General features: G+C 49.3%; 3 protein-coding genes across 4 annotated transcripts in view; 2 read left to right on the forward strand and 1 right to left on the reverse strand.

Annotated features, from left to right (window-relative positions):
• Window positions 1-19: 19 nt before the first annotated feature.
• ebna1bp2 (EBNA1 binding protein 2) lies at window positions 20-3955 on the forward strand. Its single transcript, XM_028977840.1, has 10 exons — window positions 20-62; window positions 273-533; window positions 624-707; window positions 1001-1173; window positions 1408-1531; window positions 2219-2308; window positions 2389-2464; window positions 3290-3380; window positions 3464-3629; window positions 3715-3955. The coding sequence occupies exons 2-10, from the start codon at window positions 459-461 to the stop codon at window positions 3760-3762; spliced, it is 927 nt and encodes a 308-aa protein (XP_028833673.1). The 5' UTR covers window positions 20-62; window positions 273-458; the 3' UTR covers window positions 3763-3955.
• Window positions 3956-6493: 2538 nt separating this feature from the next.
• On the reverse strand, window positions 6494-8903 carry LOC114787719 (doublesex- and mab-3-related transcription factor C2-like). Its single transcript, XM_028975537.1, has 4 exons — window positions 8684-8903; window positions 7431-7630; window positions 6651-6798; window positions 6494-6564 (listed from the first exon to the last, which is right to left on the reverse strand). Exons 1-4 carry the CDS (start codon window positions 8901-8903, stop codon window positions 6494-6496), a joined length of 639 nt encoding a protein of 212 aa, XP_028831370.1.
• Window positions 8904-13143: 4240 nt separating this feature from the next.
• LOC114787885 (low-density lipoprotein receptor-related protein 8-like) overlaps window positions 13144-21205 on the forward strand; it is a 40699-nt gene continuing 32637 nt past the window's right edge. For both annotated transcript variants that reach the window (XM_028975794.1, XM_028975795.1), the window contains exons 1-2: window positions 13144-13292; window positions 13522-13641. In XM_028975794.1, the coding sequence (XP_028831627.1) occupies window positions 13226-13292; window positions 13522-13641 (187 nt within the window). In that variant the 5' untranslated portion in view covers window positions 13144-13225. The remainder of the gene's footprint in view (window positions 13293-13521; window positions 13642-21205) is intronic.

Consider the following 21205-nt stretch of genomic DNA (forward strand, 5'->3'; position numbering starts at 1 on the left):
ATGGCAACCGACGTCGGCACGCAGGGCGCAAAAGACTCAGACAAACTCAATTTACTGTGCAGGTAATTCATAGATACGCAGAAATAATGTATTAAATATTCTTTCTGATTAAGTTGCATTGCTTTATTATTAACATAAACGGTGTTGCTGAGATGAATTTTGTTTTGTCTCTCGTTCCTGTGGAGTTTATGTATATATATGTATATTATTTGTAATTTATCTTTGTGTACTTTTAGCCTCTTTTCTCACTAAATGTAATTTTTCGTTATTAGTTTGCCGCTTTTGGCAGCGCGGAACCTATCTTCAGAGTCCTGGAATCTACCCGGACGGAGAACGGCGCTGCACCCGGGCAGTAGAAGTGGAACACGTGAGATCTGCGCGGTTCTTGCGAGTTGTTCATTGCGAGTTGTTCATTGCGAGTTGATTGTTCATAATTAGGCGCGATTGTACTTTGGAAGATGGGGAACGAGGACGAGGGGTCCCTGCTTGGCGTCGAGTCCGACGAGGACGGCTGCGAGTTATCCGACGCGGAGGTGAGACTCGCCGCTTTTAACGTGCCTGCCGTTAATACGTGCATTTCTGTTTGTGTTGATCTGCTGTTTCTCTGCTGCCCCTCAACGAAGCTGCAAGAAGCGTTCGCCAAGGGCCTCCTGAAACCGGGGCTGAACGTTGCTGTGGAAGAAGAGAAGAAGACCGCCAACAACGTGGTGCGTCCCGCTGGCGTCCTGTTCTGTAGTTTTATCTTGAAATCTGCTTCATGTGTTGGGCTTGGTGCTCTGCCACATCGGGGAGGAGGTGGTGGTAGTGGCCTGCTGTGTAACACTCGTGCAGAGTCCCAGGTTCAAACCCCACTTACTACCATCGTGTCCCTGAGCAGGACACTGAACCCTGAGTGTCTCCAGGGGGGGACTGTCCCTGTAACTACTGACTGTAAGGGCATCTGGTAAACATGGTTGGAAAGTGTCGGAAGTTGTCACTCGTCCTCGCTTCTGCTCGGCAGGACGGCCTGAAGCTGTGCCTGGCAGATTTTAGGAAGGACCTGCCCTGGGTCGAGAGGTTGGACCTGACTAACCCTCCAGCCGTTGACGTGGTGGCCAAGGCCGAGGGGAAGCAGGCGGTGGCTGCCGGTGAGGAGGTCAACGCAGAAGATGACTTCCAGCGGGAGATGTTCTTGTGAGTGTTCGATCCTCCTCGGCCTTTCGGTGTCTCTGATCGTCTCAGGGAACTCTTGAGTCTTGTTTGTCTGTACTGGAGCCGTCTCAGCGTTTACTTCGAGAAGTCCCCTTAATATAATATGAAATAGGATTTGATGGCCTTGCTCCATGTTAGAACGTAAAAAGGGTTTCCCCTCATCGACTTCAAGTTGGAATTTTCTGGAATGACCCGTCTATTCCTCTCTGCCGGCAGCTACCGCCAGGCCCAGGCCACCGTCCTGGATGCCCTGCCCAAGCTGCAGAAGCTGAACATCCGGACCAAGCGGCCGGAGGATTATTTTGCCGAAATGGCCAAGACTGACCAGCACATGCAGAAGGTGAGCATGGTGGGACGCTTCCTGCGAGTGTCAACGTCGAGGACAGGAGCTCAATTTAAACTGTAATATGCATGTGTAAACCTAATATAATGTACATATAATAATATTGATCTGAGGAGGCTGTTTAACGCGCAAAAACGCGCTAAAAATCCCCACTTCACGGGGTCTCCGGTCCCAATCGACTGTTCTCCTTTGTTGTCCCCGGCTGGTGGGACAACTTGTCCTGCTCCATTCGACTAGCCGAGACGAATGAAGCAGGAAGAAGCTAAAAACCCACTTGTTCAAAAAGTATTTCAGACGAGTCCAACACACACACACACACACACGCAAAAAAAATAAAAAATATTCTTCTAACACTTAACAATTCCCAACATGTTCTATACTTGACAAGTTCGGCCTTATCAGGGCTCTTAGTTTTTAACTCACAATCTATAGAAACCGAACGAGAATTGCTGGTGTCTTCCTCTTGTAAGTCGTTTGGATAAAAGCGTCCGCTAAGTACAGTAAAGTACGTTATCACGGTAAATATTGCTCTATTGATGGTTTCTATCTGCACTGGACCAGAAAAGCCACGTGCAGCGTAGCTCTCCAGATCTGATTATGATTCGAATGGATCGAGATCCCCGACTGATTTCTCATTTTACGGTTCAGTTTTTCAGTTCTGTTGAACCTGGTTTCCCGTTGCAGGTCAGACAGAAGCTCATTCAGAAGCAGCAGATCATGGAGAAGTCCGAGAAAGCCAAGAAACTGCGAGAACAGAGGAAATATGGCAAGAAGGTAGGCTGCAGTGGCTCTGAAAGCGAGAGGTTGCAGCCTGGCCCTCTGGTTTTAATGCGATGCTGCTTCTCCTCGTCCAGGTTCAGGTGGAGGTGCTCCAGAACAGGCAGAAGCAGAAGAAGGCCTTGATGTCCGCAGTGAAAAAGTATCAGAAAGGTAACGTAAAGGCCCACGCCTTTTTTAAAGCCCGAGTTCGACGTTATTGTGGCGGCGGAATTCTGGCCAACATGTTTCGCGTTACGAGACTGTCAGAGTTGTACGTCGTTCCAACACTTATAAACTAGAGAAGAAAGACATGAAGCAGTTGAGTTCTTTTTACTTGCAAGGAGAGCGATCAGAGACACGCATTACATCACGCCTCCAACAGCCTTGCGGTCTCCGTCGCATCCTGTCTTATTTCGTACATTTACTACAGGATCACACCATATAAGCTTATAATTGTCTTTTGCACGTAGGCTTGTTTCTTGGTAGGCGCTCCATCACAAGGTCAAGCTCGCTGGCTTCCTGCTTCTCAGCAGCTGCAGGCCTCCTCTTATCAGGTCGCGGTCACTCTGTCCTGCAAACTGTCCTTTGGCCCACAGTTTCTCATCCAAGAGACTATTGATTAATATAGTTTGCATATTCCAAAGATTAATTCTAATTAATAGGTAATTGCATGATAACTTATATACATTTTTTTGTTTTTTAAACGTTATTGTCAGATGCCACTACCAGGGGCCCTTATCCAGAGCGCCTTACAGTCAGTAGTGACAGGGACAGTCCCCCCTGGAGACACTCAGGGTTAAGTGTCCTGCTATATGGGCCAGCGGTGGCCTAGCGGTTAAGGAAGCGGCCTCGAATCCCGATCCGCTGAGGTGCCACCGAGCAAAGCACCGTCCCCACACACTGCTCCCTGGGCGCCTGTCATGGCCGCCCACTGCCCACGAGGGCGTGGCTTTCGTTGTGTCTGTTGGGGGTTAACGTTCTGCCTGCTTCTCTCAGGGATGACGGACAAGCTCGATTTCTTGGATGGCGATCAGGAGAAGCCCAAAAATTCTACGGCAGCACCTAAAACACGGATGAGCAAGAAGGGGTGAGCAGGGACGGCCGCTGGAGTTCCGTCTCTTCTTTTTGCGCGTGGCCGTGTTAAATGTGCCGCTTCCGTTGGTTGATCAGGCCCAATGCGAAGAGGAAATTCAAGGACCAGAAGTTTGGCTTCGGCGGCAAGAAAAGCGGCTCCAAATGGAACACCAAAGAGAGTCACAATGACGTGTCGGGTTTCCGGGCCAGAATCGCCCACGGCAAAGGCAAGAACGCCACTGGCAAAGGAAAGAGGGGAAACGTACGTTTATTCTTCTTCTTTTATAACGTACGTGGTTTTACAGACGTCGGTGCTCTGAGCTGCTTGTGATCCTTTATGTTCTCAGAAGCGGCCAGGCAAGGACGCCAGGAGGAAAATGAAGGGGCGCAAGTGAGCGTTGTTTCTTCTGGTGAACTCGGCCGTGGACCTTCTCTGGAACCCTGGATCGGTCCCAGCCAATCCGCGGACGTTCCGAACGAATTCGGAATTTTTACATTCACATCCCAACAAGGACTGATATTTACTGATATTTACCGTCTTTATGCTGTTAATAATGTTTAACCATAAAGAGACTTTGTAAAACGGTGGTTTTATTAGTGTCACGTTGTTTATTTTATGCTTTATAACTGTGTAGTAAAATGAATGAGCTGTAATATCTTCCTTACTCCACCCAGTCTGAAAAGCTTCTTCTCGTCCGGCTCCAGTGTTTAAGAATCTAGTGCATAAACCACGTTTTGTCCACGAATATCCATATTTCAGGAATTCTCAAGTTTGTTTGTGAAATGAAAAGTGAAGTGATTTGTGAAACACTGCAGCACAGCACACAGTGACAGGGTGAAACGTGTCCTCTGTATTTAACAGTCACCCTTGGTGAGCAGTGGGCACCATGGACAGATGCCCGGGGAGCAGCGTGGGGGACCACCGAGGTCCCCTTGATGACGATACTGTCCCCACACACTGGTCATGGTGCCGTGTGCTGTGCTGTAGTGTTTCACAATGACAATCACTTCACTTAAAAGAGAACTTGATCTTCTCCCACGTTTCCATCATGCTGTAAGATCAGAAGCTCTGCTGAGGAGCACAGATCTCCGGACTTCTGACTCCTTCTGACGTCACGACCAGGATGGGATTGTGTTCACCTCCTGCGACCCTGTCATTGGTTCTCTTTCCTCCTCAGGAACACATGACAAGACCTGCTGTGTTGGAGATGCTTCGACCAAGTCAGGTCCACTGAGGTCCTCAAACTCATCCAAAATTTGGTGCTTCAGACTCGGGAAATGCATGTCCATCCCAGACATGCGCTGTTACTACCGGAATGTCAATGTGCTCCACTTCACCTCGCAGTGGGTTTAATGACCAGTGGAGTGTAGGTGTTTGATCCAGAGGGTGTTAGACGTGTGCAGATCAACATTCAACACTGTGCCAGGACCGCCTACTTCCACCCAGCAAGGCTTTTCTCTCGATTAGTCCACGGTCGAGCAGCAGTCAGAGTTACCTGTGCATGCTCTCCCCGGGTGGGTGCATGTTTTCTCCGGGTTCTCCGGTTTCCTCCTGCTGCCGAAATGCATGCGCGCTGGGTGGACGTGCGCTCATAAGATCTAGACTGGATCGTTGTTACTCACTCCCCCTGTAATGGGAGGCGGTGGACAAGTTCCTGTGCAGGGCATCTGAGCTGTCATGGAAGACGTTCGGAGGTAGACTTCACGTATTTCGTGATGTTTCAACCAAAAAAAAACACGAGTACAGTTGTGGCTAAAGGTTTTTTGCGTTGACGTATAATTACAGGCATTTTATAAGATTCAAAGGCATCAACCTCTGACCGATGGCGACCTGTTCCTGCATAGTCAGTGCTTGGCAGGATTTGTGGGGTTTCGTTTGTCAGGATTGACCAAGTTCTCAGTTGGATTAAGATCCGGTGAGGTTCCTCGCCATGGACCCCGGTCCTCAGCAGTCCAATCCCTGAACTTTTTAAAGAACATCAGTCCGTCCTCAATGTTTTTCTTGGAGAGAAGCAGCTTCTTTGCTGCCCTTCTTGACACCAGGCCGTCCTCCAGAAGTCTTCTCCTCACTGTGGTCGCAGATGCCCTCACACCAGCCTGCTGCCATTCCTGAGCAAGCTCTGCACTGGATGCACCGCGATCCCGCAGCTGGATCATCTTTAGGAGACGTTCCTGGCGCTTGCTGGACTTTCTTGGGCCTCCTGAAGCCTTCTTCACAGCACTTGAACTTCTCTCCTTGAAGTTGTTGATGATCTGATAGATGGTTGATGCAGGTGTTGTGTTAGTAGCAGCAATGTCCTCAGCTGTCAAGAACATTTTATGCAATGCAATGATGACTGAACCATGGTCAACAGGGGAAGGACAATGATTTCGAGTCAAATTGCCAACTAACCCCTGAATGAAGCCCTGGACCAAACCATTTATCTGTAATAATCATATATTTATCAAATAACTGATTAATATACATTTGATCATGTCAATTAATGTCTCAATATAGGGCCACTGCAGACAAGAGCTATACATGGAAAAATGCTTCTTCACCCATGGCTGTGCAGAGCACTTATTGATGGTAACTGGTGTCTTGTTTAAGATTCTTCTTCTCACGTAGAAAATGTCGCATGGTGTTGTGACACCAAACGTAAGCGGCTCCCGGGTGAGTAGAACCTGGCGTGAAGAACCTGGGGTGATGCGGTGCTTGGTTGTCTCTGGCTTGCTCTCTAGAGCTTCTAACGTAAGGAACTTGTGTGTCAAGTTCCACCCGTGTAGGAATGAAGATGAACGTGCTGGTGGCCACAGAAGAAACCAACACCAGCCAGTCAACAGAATGTATTTCAGCAGGAACGGAGAACATGTAACAGTCATGAAGGTCGGAAAAAAGGAGGAACGATTCCTTTTAATCGTAAAAAAACTCATCTACACGCTAAACTGGAACCGTGCTGCTCTTCTGAATGAGAAGAACCGAACGTCTATTTTCCACCTAAAGCAGAGCAACTCCAACACCGCAATCGTAAAAAAACGTCACCTGGCTGCACACGTGCCACCATTTTAACTGAACATTTTTAAAGTTGATTTTTGTGTAATTAAACAGTCTAATTATTGATCTTATTCTGAAGATGGAGCCGCTGCTCATGAGGTGTCTTCAGAAGAGTCGCTGACGTTCACCACGATCAGGTCTGGTCCCGCCATTTCTCCCGAATCTGGGAATAAAAGAACAGGGAGACGGGGACTCGTTCCGGCGGGGACGCTTCCAGACGCTGCGGAAGTGAGATTGACCCAGACCCACCTGAGTCGGCCTCTGGCAGTGGGGCGGGGTCGGGGGCTGGCGGGACCCCTGGGGGCCCCTGGGGGTACAGGTTCTGCAGGGGCTGCGGCTCCTCGGGAAAGCTCGCGTGTGCCAGAGCGTAGTGAGGGACGAAGGACACGTGGCCGTCCTGAGGGTCCGAGACAGACGCCAGATGAACGCTGCATGACTCTTTATTAACTATTTATTCTGTAAAGGAGTCTTAACTGTAAAGTTCTATTGAATTATGGTGAATTCTTCTCAGTCTAAGAAAAGACGTTGGCGTACAGCCAGTAGTTACAGGGACAGTCCCCCCTGGAGACACTCGGGGTTAAGTGTCCTGCTCAGGGACATGATGGTAGTAAGTGGGGTTTGAACCTGGGTCTTCTGGTTCATGGCAGGTGTGTTACCTGCTAGGGTACTACCACCCAGTAGTTACAGGGACAGTCCCCCCCTGGAGACACTCAGGGTTAAGTGTCCTGCTCAGGGACACGATGGTAGTAAGTGGGTTTTGAACCTGGGTCTTCTGGTTCATGGCAGGTGTGATACCTGCTAGGGTACTACCACCCAGTAGTTACAGGGACAGTCCCCCCCTGGAGACACTCAGGGTTAAGTGTCCTGCTCAGGGACACGATGGTAGTAAGTGGGTTTTGAACCTGGGTCTTCTGGTTCATGGCAGGTGTGATACCTGCTAGGGTACTACCACCCCTTAGTGTGTGTGTGTGTCCCTGGATGGGTTCTGACCGCCATGTAATGGAAGGAAGGGATGAAACGTAAACTCACGTAAGTAAAAGCAGGGTCAGCTGCGTACGGGACCCCCGTCGGCTGGACGTGGCTGAAGCCCACCGGCTCTGTGAAGGGCATGGCCAGCGGCGGGAGGGTCACCAGCACAGGCGGGCAGGCGTAGCTGTTGGGGTTGTGGGGGTACAAGTGGAGGGGCGGCGGCGCGGTCAACGTCTCTCCGCCGCGAACGTTCTGCTGGTCTGCAGGAGAGATTTCGTGTAGAAAGACTCAGAAGGCAGTGGACTCGTGCTCCACTGGACCGCCGAGGTGCCACGTCCCCAGGCGCCTGTCATGGTGCCCACTGCTCACCAAGGGTGATGGGTTAAATGCAGAGGACAAATTTCACTGTGTGCACCGTGTTCACTTTACTTTACACACTTTATGGTTAAATACAGAGCACACGTGTCACCTGTGACAACTAATCACTTTTTAAAAATTCTACATTCTAATGAGTATACTGGATTATGGGAAAAAAGTAAACACTGTTGTTTTGTCCATTTAATTCTTGTGGCAGTTTTTGTAAGATTTACCTTAAAGTTTAACATTTACATTTAAGGCATTTACCAGACGTCCTTATCCAGAGTGACTTACAGTATATAGTTACAGGGACAGTCCCCCCCTGGAGACACTCAGGGACATGATGGTAGTAAGTGGGGTTCGAACCTGGGTCTTCTGGTTCCCCACTAGGTCACTACCAGCCTCTATGTTCATGTTTTTTAAGGTTTTTAAATTCCTGCAGCAGATAAATTGTGAAAATGCTGAATTACACGTTTCAAAATAAAAGTTCCGAATGGAAAGACGGAATAATATCGATATAAACTAGTATTGATCGGGGGTGAAACTACATGTAAATCCGCGCCCTTTCATGGTTAACAGGGTTTTATTCTGAAACGTCGCTGAAAATGAGCACTATTATTCCGCATTTTCACCGTTTATTGAACGTTCGGACTTTTCTGGCCTGTCCTGTTGTAAAGATGGGAAGAAGAAAGAGGAAAATAGTCGACATTGTGAAGCACGCCTTACTCGCACCGAATTGTAGACGTAATTACATGATATTAATAATGACGGGTCGGTCTGAGGCATGAAACTGAAAACGTTTTATCGGGTTTTATCAATATAGGTGGATTGCCGCCATCTATTTACAACGTTATGGTTCTGTTGAGGTTGTTTCAACGTTTTAGCCGAACATTTTCCACCATTGCAATGACCGTGGTTTTATGGACGTGATGGTCCAGGTTGGGGACGGGGCTCACCCATGACCGGGGTCTCCATCCCGGCGCCCCGGCCCCGCCGCAGGCGCCGCTGCGTCGCCATGATGCGCGTCCGCTCCGTGATGAGGCCGCACTTCCAGCACCGGCACCGGGAGAAGCCGCAGCGGCCGGCGTGGCCCTTCACCGGCACCACCACGCCGTGGTTCCTGCACCGGGCGCACCTCGGGCTGCGCGCCACCTTCCCCGCCGCGACCGACGACATCCTCCGCGCGGTGGCGCCGTTTTCCCGCCACGCAGCGCCGATCACCACTTCACGTGGCGGCGGGGTTTTTTATTTCTTTTTTTTTTTTAATTCGCGTTCGTTCACAAGTTCAGGCGCAAAACAAAACGTGTTTTTAACTGTAAAAATTATTATTATTATTAATTATTATTAAATTATATAAAGAAGTGACTTGATGGAAACTACAACCATCCTGCTGGCCACGTGGCATGCAAGGCGGATATATAATACATATACACTACACAATCAGAATCAGAATCGTATTTATTGGCCAAGTAAGTGCAGGAATTAGATTCCGGTAGACGGTGTCTCTCAAGTACAGAGTAGAAAAACACCACCAATGTGCAGGACGTGTGTACGTGTTATTGTACAAGTTTATACTGTTTATAAATAATATCTACTGAGTATGAATAAATATATGTAAGAATGTACATAAGTCTATAAATAAATAGGCAAAAAACTAAATCCTATATAGAGAGTGTATATAAAGTGCAGTGAGACAGTTCCAGCTGTTTAGGAGGGACATGGCGAGGGGGAAGAAGCTGGTCCTGGTCTGCAGACTTCTATAACATCTGCCAGAGGGCAGCATGGGGGGTCTGAGATGGTTTTCCCTGCCCTTTTCCTGGATCTGGAGAGGTTCAGGTCCTGGATGGAGGGCAGGGGGGCACCGGTGATCCTTTCTGCTGTCTGTACAGTCCTCTGCAGTCTGATCCTGTCTCTTCTAGTGGCTGCTCCATACCAGGCGGTGATGGAGGAGCACAGGACAGTCTCAATAAATGTAGATTGTGTGGATTTATTGGGAGTCAAATATTAAGATGCTTTTGCGACTGCTAAAGACCTCAAAATGCAAATATTGCAAACATAACCAAATATTACAAATGTATAAAATATGTGTAACAGGTAGGGTGAAAATTTGTGCAAGATTCTGGGGGGATGGAGTCCAGAAGGTATTGAAAGTGCTGGAGTGTATTGGAGTTCTATGTAGTGTTGTGGTTGTTGAAGCTCGTATAGCCTGCGGGAAGAAGCTCCTCCTCATTCTCTCTGTGTTGGACTTCGCAGCAGAGAGAACAGTCCAATGTTGGGGTGGCTGAGGTCCTTCACAATCTTCCTGGCCCTGGTACGGCCCTCCTTGCTGTAGATGGATTGAAGGTCAGGGAGCTTGGTACAGATGATGTGTTCAGCTGATGGAACCACCCTCTGTAGGGCTCGCCTGTCCTGCATGGTGCTGTTCCCGAACCAGGTTGAGATGTTTCCTGTCAGGATGGTCTCCTGAGCATCTTGGAGGGCAGTCTGAAGTCTCTCAGGCATCTGAGGTGGTAGAGACGCTGCCGGGCCTTTTTCACCACGGTGTTGATGTGACAGGACCATGACAGGTCCTGCGTGATGTTAACACCGAGGTATTGGAAGCTGTCCACTCTCTCCACTGGGCTCCTGTTGATGACAGGGGTCTGGTAGGTACTAAAGTCCACCACTATCATCTCCTTTGTCTTGCTGACGTTCAGGTGGGAGCGAACTGGAGTGAAATACTGCACCCCGCCTGGAGTGATGAAGTGAAGTGATTGTCACATGTGATACACAGGAGCACAGCACAGCACACGATGCACACAGTGAAATTTGTCCTCTGCATTTAACCCATCACCCTGAGTGAGCAGTGGGCAGCCATGACAGGTGCCCGGGGAGCAGTGTGTGGGGACGGTGCTTTGCTCAGTGGCACCTTGGCGGATCGGGATTCGAACCGGCAACCTTCTGATAACGGGGCCGCTTCCTTAACCGCTAGGCCACCACTGCCCCTGGAGTGTGTGTGCATGTGTGTGTGTAAGTGTTAGATTTGTCTGTAATACTTTTTGAACAAGAGGGTTTTCAGCTGCTTCTTAAAGGTGGTCGTAGTCTCGGCTAGTCGAATGGAGCAGGACAAGTTGTCCCACCAGCCAGGGACAACAAAGGAGAACAGAGTCGATTGGGACCGGAGACCCCGTGAAGAGGGGATTTTTAGTCTGGTTTGGTGTGCAGATCTGAGAGGGCGTGCAGGAGTGTATCTGGCTAGTAGTGTGTTGGTGTAAGAGGGAGAACTTCCATTTACAGCCCTGTAGGCAGCATCAAGGATTTAAACTGGATGTGAGCAGCTACCGGGAGCCGGTGGAGAGAGGTGAGAAGAGGTGGGACGTGGGGGTGGTTCGGCTGGTTGAAGATGAGGTGGGCTGCCACGTTTTGGACCATCTGGAGGGGTTTTATGGTGACGGTAGAAGCTCCAGCCAGGAGAGAGTTACAATATTGGAGTTCAGAGAGGACCGCTGCCTGGACGAGGAGCTGCGTAGCCTGTTGTGGAAGAAAAGGCCGAATCTTGCGAATGTTGGTGACGAACCTGTGCTGAAGTGGTGCTGATCTGAGGAGTACAGGCCCTGGCTCCTCTCAAGGGTTCTTCCTCTTTTCTACTGCACCTTATTCCTGATATAGGAATCAAATTGGATTGATGGACTCGGGTTTTCACAGTCTCATCATACCATTGCATAACGGTCTTTTACTAGATATTCATATTTTGTTATAGTTATAGATCCATGTTTTGTATTATTCTTATACAAAGGGCACGAGACTGAGTAAAAGTACGGTGCGATGGTGGACCTGTCAGAAGATGAGTAACGCTGACCTACACAAGGTGCCGTGTAGAGGTTTATATTCATGAAACCGCTCCGTTTGTAACGCGCAGGTTCCTGCGTCGCGGTCGGATGGCGAAGTCATTACGCTCGGCGAGCGCCGCTTTCTCCACTTCAGCCCCCCTCTATTAAAATGACTGATTACACTGTCAGCCGCGGCCTCCTCATACAGTCACCTCCTCATACAGCACGGTACGCCCGTTATTGTCATTTAAACCGGTCTGTCTTCTTGCAGGGGTAAACTCGACCATCTCTAGTCCTCTTTAATACACGAAAGATCCCAAACTAACCATGGACTGTGTACAAAATCCACTCATTTCTACCAACCCATCACAGTCCACAAATTTGCTACAAGGAATCTGTCCACAGAAGAGGGCCTTTTTGGGGCCTTATTTGTGAAGGATGGATTCTGTCACAGAGCTTGCAGTTCTGCGGCTCCCCAATTCCATCACTGAGTGACCCACATGCAAACATCCACCTTAATGCCCACCCACAGCGGCACTGGCAGCAAGCAGGGTGGGAGCCTGACCATCAGGAGAAATGAGGCTGGTTCTGATCCGATCGATCGAATCCACACGTCTCACCTTCAGAAATTTGACAGGTCCAAAAAATGGCTGATTCTTTTCTACGAGGCGCACGTCGCTTCTAAAGTTCATTGAAATGAGAGTACAGTCCACGTTTACTTTTCCACTTTTCTTTAACTAAGAGCAAAAAAACAGTTATTACGAATGAATGAATTTACAGAATTGCTGTATAGATTAGGCTGGTTAAGATCTGATTATGAACATAGAACAATGACTATATTGCAAGAATTCTTTCATAAACAAAGAATTAAACACTCGTCAGCCATAAGATTATGACCATTGCAAACCAGGAAGGTCCCAGAAGTGTTGTGACTCACATGGCCAGTCACTCAGATCCACTTTTTCTGCTTCCAACACATCAACTTTAAAGACAAAATGTCCGCTTCAAGTGTAATATATCCCCCACACTGTCAGGTGGCGCTGTAACCAGATCATTCACCAGTGGTCATAATGTTATGGCTGGTCTGTTACTGTTTTTTAAAAAATTAAATGATGCAGAAATAATGTATGTTGTGTGGACCCGCGTGACAACCCTGAGGTCGCAGGCTCCGCCCACCGCAACGTCTTCACCGCTCCGTGGGGCGGTCCTGAGGTCTCAGGCCCCGCCCATCGTGATGTCGTCACCGCTCCGTGCGCCGTGGGGCGGTCCTGAGGTCGCTGGCTCCGCCCATCGTGATGTCGTCACCGCTCCGTGCGCCGTGGGGCGGTCCTGAGGTCGCTGGCTCCGCCCACCGTGATGTCGTCACCGCTCCGTGGGGCGGTCCTGAGGTCTCAGGGCCCGCCCACCGTGGTGTCGTCACCGCTCCGTGGGGCGGTCCTGAGGTCTCAGGGCCCGCCCACCGTGATGTCGTCACCGCTCCGTGCGCCGTGGGGCGGTCCTGAGGTCGCTGGCTCCGCCCACCGTGATGTCGTCACAGCTCCGTGGGGCGGTCCTGATGTCTCAGGCCCCGCCCACCGTGATGTCGTCACCGCTCCGTGCGCCGTGGAGCGGCGGGGTTCAGTGTCGCCGCATCGGCAGCGCGCCGGAGCCGCTTTGTTCTGTGGATGAGCGCCGCGGTCTCCTGCAGACATGTGGAGGGAGACGGGTAAACTCTTCCTGCTCTGCCTGCTTCTCGCGGAGCATCACGGGACTGCAGGTAGGAATTCCAACAGATATATAATTAATATGATTTAATTCTGCTGTCCTGCGGTGTCCGCGGGCCGGTTGGGGTGAAAGATGGGAGAACTGACACAAAGAAGGAGAATAAACGTGGTCGCAGCGCCGCACACACACACACGCATTTTATTCCGAAGAGAAGACATATCAATATCTCCGTTATAACACCGAGACGCGTGGACGTGACGTGTTTTTCCCCGCTCTCCCAGGGTCCGAAGGCGAGTGCGAGGACGGCCAGTTCCAGTGCGACAACGAGCGCTGCATCCCCAACATCTGGCGGTGCGACGACGACGACGACTGCCTGGACAACAGCGACGAGGAGAACTGCCGTGAGTCGCGCTTGTTGCGTGGAGACGGGAGACAGGTGTACTGTCCTGGACATTTTACATTTACAGCGTTTACCAGACGTCCTTATCCAGAGTAGTGACAGGGACAGTCGGGGTTAAGTGTCTTGCTTGGGGACACGATGGTGGTAAGTGGGGTTCGAACCTGGCGAGTGTGAAGGCGTGCTGGAGCGTTCCCCCGCGAGCCCGTCCCGCTCTGCGTCACTTCTTCGTTTCGTCCTTTTTTTCTCCCTCCTAGAGGGTCAGAAAGGGCAGCGGTGGCCTAGCGGTTAAGGAAGCGGCCCCGTAATCAGGAGGTTGCCGGTTCGAATCCCGATCCGCCAAGGTGCCACTGAGCAAAGCACCGTCCCCACACACTGCTCCCCGGGCGCCTGTCATGGTCCCCACTGCTCACTCAGGGTGATGGTTAAATGCAGAGGAAACATTTCAGTGTGTGCACCGTGTGCTGTGCTGCTGTGTCTCATGATGATAATCACTTCACTTTCAGTATGTTCACGGTAAATAAATATCCGGTGTGAACGGCGCGTTCCGGTTAACAGGACGTGCGTCTGTTGAACTGGCCCCCGCCTCCCGGGCCCCAACCCCCCGCTGTCCTATCAGCGCGCCCCACCCCCAGCGGACGGCGTGACATATGCTGAACCGCGCCGTGCCCCCTGACCGAACAGAAGACAAAGCGTCCTTCACGTCGCGTTACATCCAGCTGGACCCAGGCTTCTCAAGCCGGATTTTGGGAATTCTGGGAATGGGTCGAGGTTCTCGTTAGGCAGATTGGACGGTCCGTACAGTGCGTTACGTGCAGGGGATTTTGGGAACGCGCCACCAGTCTGTCCAGTTTTGCTTCATCTGAAGCTGCTTGGATTCATACTTCTCGGTACGGTTCATCGTGGTTTTGGAGACGCAGCGTTCTGCCGTATGGACGCCAGAGACTCTTTAGGTGACGAGTCTGATTAGCTGCAGATGTTGAGATGTCAGTTCAGTATGTCCAGTCTCATATAAGAAAGCAGAATGTCAGCGGTGGCCTAGCGGTTAAGGAAGTGGCCCGGTGGCCCCAGAAGGTTGCCGGTTCGAATCCCGATCCGCCAAGGTGCCACTGAGCAAAGCACCGTCCCCACACGCTGCTCCCCGGGCGCCTGTCATGGCTCCCCACTGCTCACTCAGGGTGATGGTTAAATGCAGAGGACACGTTTCACTGTGTGCACCGTGTGCTGTGCTGCTGTGTATCACAATGACCATCACTTCACTGTCTGATTGTAATATGTAATTAACAGAAAGCTTCAAAGCCAAACGAACAGGGAAAAGCAACATATTACGTTTGATTTGAACGATGTTATATTGGCAACCCATACCTGATGATCAATGATCAATGACGAGGAAAACCAATGAAGATCCTTCAAAATACCAAGCGGTGAGGAAATGTAGAAATAAATCTCACAATGAAAGCTCTTGATCCCCTCGATTTGCAATATTTTTAATATTGAGGTCAATAGCAGTCGCACAAGCATTTCACCGCATATCATACCGCGTACGACTGTGTACGTGACAAATAAAATACAATATGAATTTGAGGAATTTGTAAATAAATTAGTCATTAAAGGTATTAAACAAAAACCATCTCAACAAAAGTGACCCGACCGTGAACAGCCAGCGGATGTACGTTTCTTGGAATTTACGAATGTCCATCTCCAGCCCGCTTTTCCGACCCGCCGCTGGATTACTGCGCCTCCGACTTCGGCGAACAATACATAATCCACGACGTGGAAATCAGATTTTTCTCTTTTCTCTTGTCCGGCACAGCCAGGAGAGACCAGATCTACAGGACAGAGAAGGACATTGAATGACCAGTGGGACATTATAATAGTTTCATTGCAGCACCGCCGCTAGTGACTGAGTATAATAATCACGTCACGGCGAAACCAGGACATTTTTCCTCCAAAATCCACCATAAACAATTGTGAAAGTGGCCGGGATTATACTTCAGAAAGTGACACACAATCCTCCTGCAAATCTTCTGCTGCCCCAGATGCCATAATGCAGCGGATCTGCGGAGGATCCTGGGAATCCACGTCCCCGAGGTCCACGGTGACGAATGTGGCGTCGGGGGGAGGTTCTGCTCATCGGACTGGCTCATCGCTCCCTGATAAAGTGGCGTAGTCGTCATTGTGAGGCACAGCACACGGTGACACAGTGAAACGTGTCCTCTGTATTTAACCGTCACCCTTGGTGACAGTGGGCACCATGACAGGCGCCCGGGGAGCAGCGTGTGGGGATTCGAACCCACAACCGCTGGGTTTGCTGCCCCGTGTGGTGAGAAGACATGTCCACGGCGTGTGTGTGTGACCATGTGAGAGTGTAGACACGATTTAGAAGAATGGACAGGACGGAATTTCTAACCGTTGAGACGGCCTCCAGAACGTTCCGGACACGTCTGCCGGGTGAAAGCGGGTTTTTTGGCGAGTGCGTGATGAGGAGCTCTTATTTGAGCAGAATGAAGAATTGATGAGGCGATTCTTCTCCGTGAAAGTTTCTGGGACGTTTTGTGCGCGTGACCCGGTGCTCGGGGACGGGGACGTTCCCGACTGAATTCACCCACATTAACTAACCAGATGAGTTTCTCGTATAACCCACTGTTCTACATCACATGGGGGGTTTTCAGATGTATGTCCTATAAATATGAGTAATATAAGTAATTTAAGGCAATTTCCTAACAGGATTATTCATTTATATAGATTATAAAAAATACATTTAGACTACAAGGTGAAACTGTACAAACACCGGAATTATTCATCAGTTCATGTATAAATATTACGGCTGTGAAAATGAATGAGTCGATCAGCATTATTAATATTTTATAGCTGTTAATGCAGCAGTGTGTTGTTTTTACCGTACTTTCACACGTACGCATCACGTTTCCGTTATCGGTGGGCGTGTCTGTCGTGCCGGAAGCGCAGGGGCAGCAACCAATAAACCTTTTCAGTTTGATAAAATTCTGTTGGCTGTATTAATCTGCAAACTTTGCGATTAATTAGTAAAAAGCCCTATGCAAATGAGATCAAATTAAATATATTGTGTCTTCCAGTGTATTTGATTGTGCATTTTAATTTAGTCTGGAAGACTAGCTTTTGGAGACAATAAGACATAAATTGATTTGGCGAAATATTCACGCTTAAATGGTTTCGTGTGACTGTAACCACAACCAAATAATGACCTGGCACACGCCCTGATGTTGTCGCCGCTCCAGCTGGAGCAGATTTTGTCGAGATCGTTGGGAGGGAGCTCCCCGCCCACCCCGTTAACTTGGCTGGACTTCAGGGTCCTTCGAGCACCCGTTCTTCCAGCCGACGCCCTGGTGTGGCCGTTATGGCTGAAATCGGGCCATTATCTGCGATTAGTGCGAGTGGCGATGAGAGAAGATTAGTGGGCGCTGGGGGGTGAGGGTCGCCGCCTTCCATCGGCCAGCCGGCAGTGTTTGTGTGTTTGTGTGTGTGTGTGTGTTTTAAATGGCCAGTACCACTGTGGGACTCTGCGTTTCCGTGTAATTCTGCTCTGTTGATTCCTGATCCACTAATCACTGGACTCAGCATGATCAATACGACACACAGACCAATATAACATGATGGTGAGACCGGAAGCGGGAAGATGGTGACAGGCGATTCTCTCAGTTATAATAACATAGAGCATGTCATGATCCGGTCCGGACCGGAGTTTCACGTTGGTCCGGTGTAGTGTTTCCTGATCGTGTACACCTGTGTCTGATCATATAAAGCTGCCCTGTTTGTGTCTGTTCACCGTCGGGTCATTTTTACATTTCCAGCATTTACCAGACGCCCTTATCCAGAGAGACTTACAATCAGTAGTTACAGGGATAGTCCCCCCCTGGAGACACTCAGGGTTAAGTGTCCTGCTCAGGGACACGATGGTAATAAGTGGGGTTCGAGCCTGGGTCTCCTGGTTCACAGGCGAGTGTGTTACCCGCTAGGCTACTACCACCCTTACGTGTTACCTGTTACCGGATGTCTCCCCTGTCCTGTTCATCATGAATTAAACCAAATGCGTCGTTCTTCATCATCAAGTCTTGTCGTCATCTCAGACCACCTGCCTCGTCATGCCAAACGGGCGTGACACAGCAGTAGTAAAGGTTCCAAGTTCGCTCCAACTCCTTCCACGGCGGGAACAGACTTTCTTTTAAAGGCTCAGATATTTTTAATAACGTCGTTAATACACTCGACAGTCAGGGCCAGTTCCCTCCTCTGGGGTTCCGGAAAGTTCAGAGGTCATCGGCCGACTCACCTGTCTTTACCGCTCGTTTTTCATGTCTCAGCGAATGGCGGCCATGTTTAACGATCCGGCGCACGTGCTTTAATCGACGTGATTAATAATTGATGCGGTTGTGGCTTTTGGGCTACATGCGGCTGATGAAGACATGAATAAAACAGGCTCCGCGGGCACTATGGACACGGCTGATATCTTGTAGTCTTTTTTTCCCCGGTATGGATTTATTCAAGGCGTCCCCACTTCTAGATCTGAACACCTGAAGAGGCCACGTCTTCCCGCCTCTGTTCTGCGGCGGCGTGGACCGGGGAATAATACCGCCACTCGGCGCCACCGCCTCTCTCACCACGTTTCTCGCTTTTATCGCCTCGATTTCTCATCTTGCCGCATCACATCGGTACATTTGCACGCCAGAAGTGGCGATTGTGTCACCGAGGGTGACCTGATATACGGTATGAATTAAGGGTGGCGGGGGACATGTTCACTAATCACGCATCCATGATGTGTCCTGGACCGACAGAAATACACGAAGATGCGCTTTAAATGAAGGGGGAGGAGCCTGTGTGCATGATTGACAGCTCGCCTCCTCATTCCCTCCTGTCAACACGTGACACGCCCAGGCGTAGCGCGGCGTCCATCTCCTCCCGTATACACTAACGTGACCACGCCCACCACCGACATGCAGATTAGTTCATGCGTTCTGGTGGGTAAAATGGTGAATACGCTTCACACACTACGTTGCACGTTTTAAACGTTTTTAAACCTATAGAGAGAAACGATAAGTAATATTTACATTTCTGATTTGAACATCACCACGATCTAGCGCCCGATTCAGATATTCCCGAGCTCCAGCAGCAGGGTTACTCGGGGGGGTGGGGTCCTTCCAGATGGACCCCCCGAGCCGTTCCAGGCAAGCCCGCGCTCGCTCGGACCCCCGTGGGGTGCGTGGGGAATGATGAAAGCTGCGCCGAGTCCAGCCTGAAGGGGTGTTGAGTGAAAGTGCCCTGCGATTGGCCGGCGGCGTCCTGTTTCCCGAAGCGGTGGTGCGTCTCGCAGCGTTTCTGAAGTGGGATGAAGTTAAAGCAGCAGGAGGAGAAGAGGAACGGGCGGAGTTCTGGACGTGCTGCTCGCTGCGTGAGCCGGCCCGGAGACCGTTGCTGAGTTGCCATGGCGATGGTTTGCTGATGATAGGCATGTTTGAAGCTGAACATGCAGCTTTAACCATCATAACCAAGGTGCCACTGTTGTGCCACAAGCTACCGTCCCCACACACTGCTCCCTGGCTAATGGTGATGGTTGTGACAAAATTGTATTTTACACTTAGAATTATACGTGGGTTGTATGGAACGCTGAGGTTTTCAACATGTCACCATGTCACCTTTTTACAGGAGTTTACGGCATAATCTCAGTACACAGATTACTTCCTGACTGATGAAACTGGACATTCATGAAACTATGTGAAAAATAAATGACTTTGGGCCAAGAAATGGAATGGCGGCGTGTGTCGTGTGTCACATGGTACATATATATTAACCACCGTAGATAATCAGCCACAGATCGGCGAGCGTCTTTAACCTCGAGCAAGTGTCTTGAAATTGTGTCTTTCATTTTTCTCAATATCCCACATTTACCATGTAGACCATATCTAGACGCCATTTGCATATTCCTTAATCCATATTTCAGACATCGTCAGACAAATTCATCCTTAATGAAGTTAAGTTTGACATAATTTAAAGCGTTAAGAGACGCTCCGGGCACCCCGAGAGATTCAGGACGTCAAGTAGCAGCATGGAGCAAATATGTCTCGCGTTTACGGATGCCTGTTCCTCAGATCTCAGGCACTTTCGTTATCTCTGACAGGCAGTGGCCCCTGGGGACCTCGCTTCACACTCATCCTACACTGTAGGGGGACTGAGCGCGAGAGGGGGGGACAGAAGTTATTGCGAAGCCGCCACCTGGCGAGCAGAAACGTCCACAGGGCCAAACCTGCCTGCTCGATTTAGCCCGTGCTGCCGTAAAAAGGCGAGGAACTTGCAGAAAACGTGTGTTCTGTAACCGTACGTCGGGGAAAGGAACGGGCTGTTGACACCATAAGTGAAGTTTTATTATAACTAGTGGTGGGCCGTTATCGGCGTTAACGTGCTGCGTTAACGTGAGACTCTTATCGGGCGATAAAAAAAATATCGCCGTTAATCTATTCACAAAGTTGTGTTGGGAGCTGGGTCTATACTACGCAAGCTATTGTGCCGGAGTTAAATGGTTACACTAGATTTATAAGTATATTTCTTCTTTCTTGTGTCTTTTAGTTTCTTATTTCCTAAAGACTTTTATTTTGTTTTTGAGACCCGGTTCAGGTCTCTTGGACACATAGCGTGAGTTGTGAGAGGTGCGTGGGGTTTGTGTGCAAAAAGTTATTTCTTTCATTTTAATTTATGTACATATTAGGAATATTATGCATGTGTGTTATTTTGTTAATATTTTTTATGTTCTTTTAATACTGTATATTGTAGAGAGAGGTGCAGAAAGACGCGATGTGTGACGCGATGTTCTGATGCGACCTTGCTTTTTGTACAGAATACACATTGCACAGAAAATCTCATCATTTGTCAGCTCATCATTTGTGGTTCAAGAAACGAAATCAAAAAGTTACACAACGCAGAAGAAGAAGTGCTACACTATGATGACTTTCACCTTGATATTTTAGCGCGGATGTATACCTAGCCGAATTGCACTGTAGGGGGCGAGAACGAGTCTTCGAACTGTGAAATGACCACATCAAACGTGACGTGTAACATGGATGCAGCTATTTAACTGAATAAACAGTTGGTAAACACAAGTACATCTTATTGAACATAATTTATTTTCATCACCAATTATCATAGTAGAACAGCTTTCTCAAGCAGTTTGTGATGCATTTTGGAAACAGGAGATGAGCCCCTGGTCTAATGCGCCACCTGGCTTGAGAAACCCGTTCTCAAAGACTTACTTTTAGTCATTATTTGGGTAGCGCACACATTATAGTTGTGGGACTAGGGTGCTCATGACGTGATGAATGTTTAAGCAGCTCAAAAACTGGGGCAACTGTGAAAACCCATCTGATTTTTCAGGCTACTGTATGAAATATATGACTATCGGGGCATTGGTGGCCTAGCGGCTTAGGAAACATACCCATAATCGGAAGGTCCCAGTTCAAATCCCGAATCGCCACGGTGCCACGAGGTTCCCTTGATCAAGGTTACTGTTGGCATGTTCTAATATTCATTTTTATGCTACTTCAACT

This window comes from Denticeps clupeoides, chromosome 4, assembly GCF_900700375.1.
Source record: "Denticeps clupeoides chromosome 4, fDenClu1.1, whole genome shotgun sequence".
NCBI classification, from domain to species: domain Eukaryota; kingdom Metazoa; phylum Chordata; class Actinopteri; order Clupeiformes; family Denticipitidae; genus Denticeps; species Denticeps clupeoides.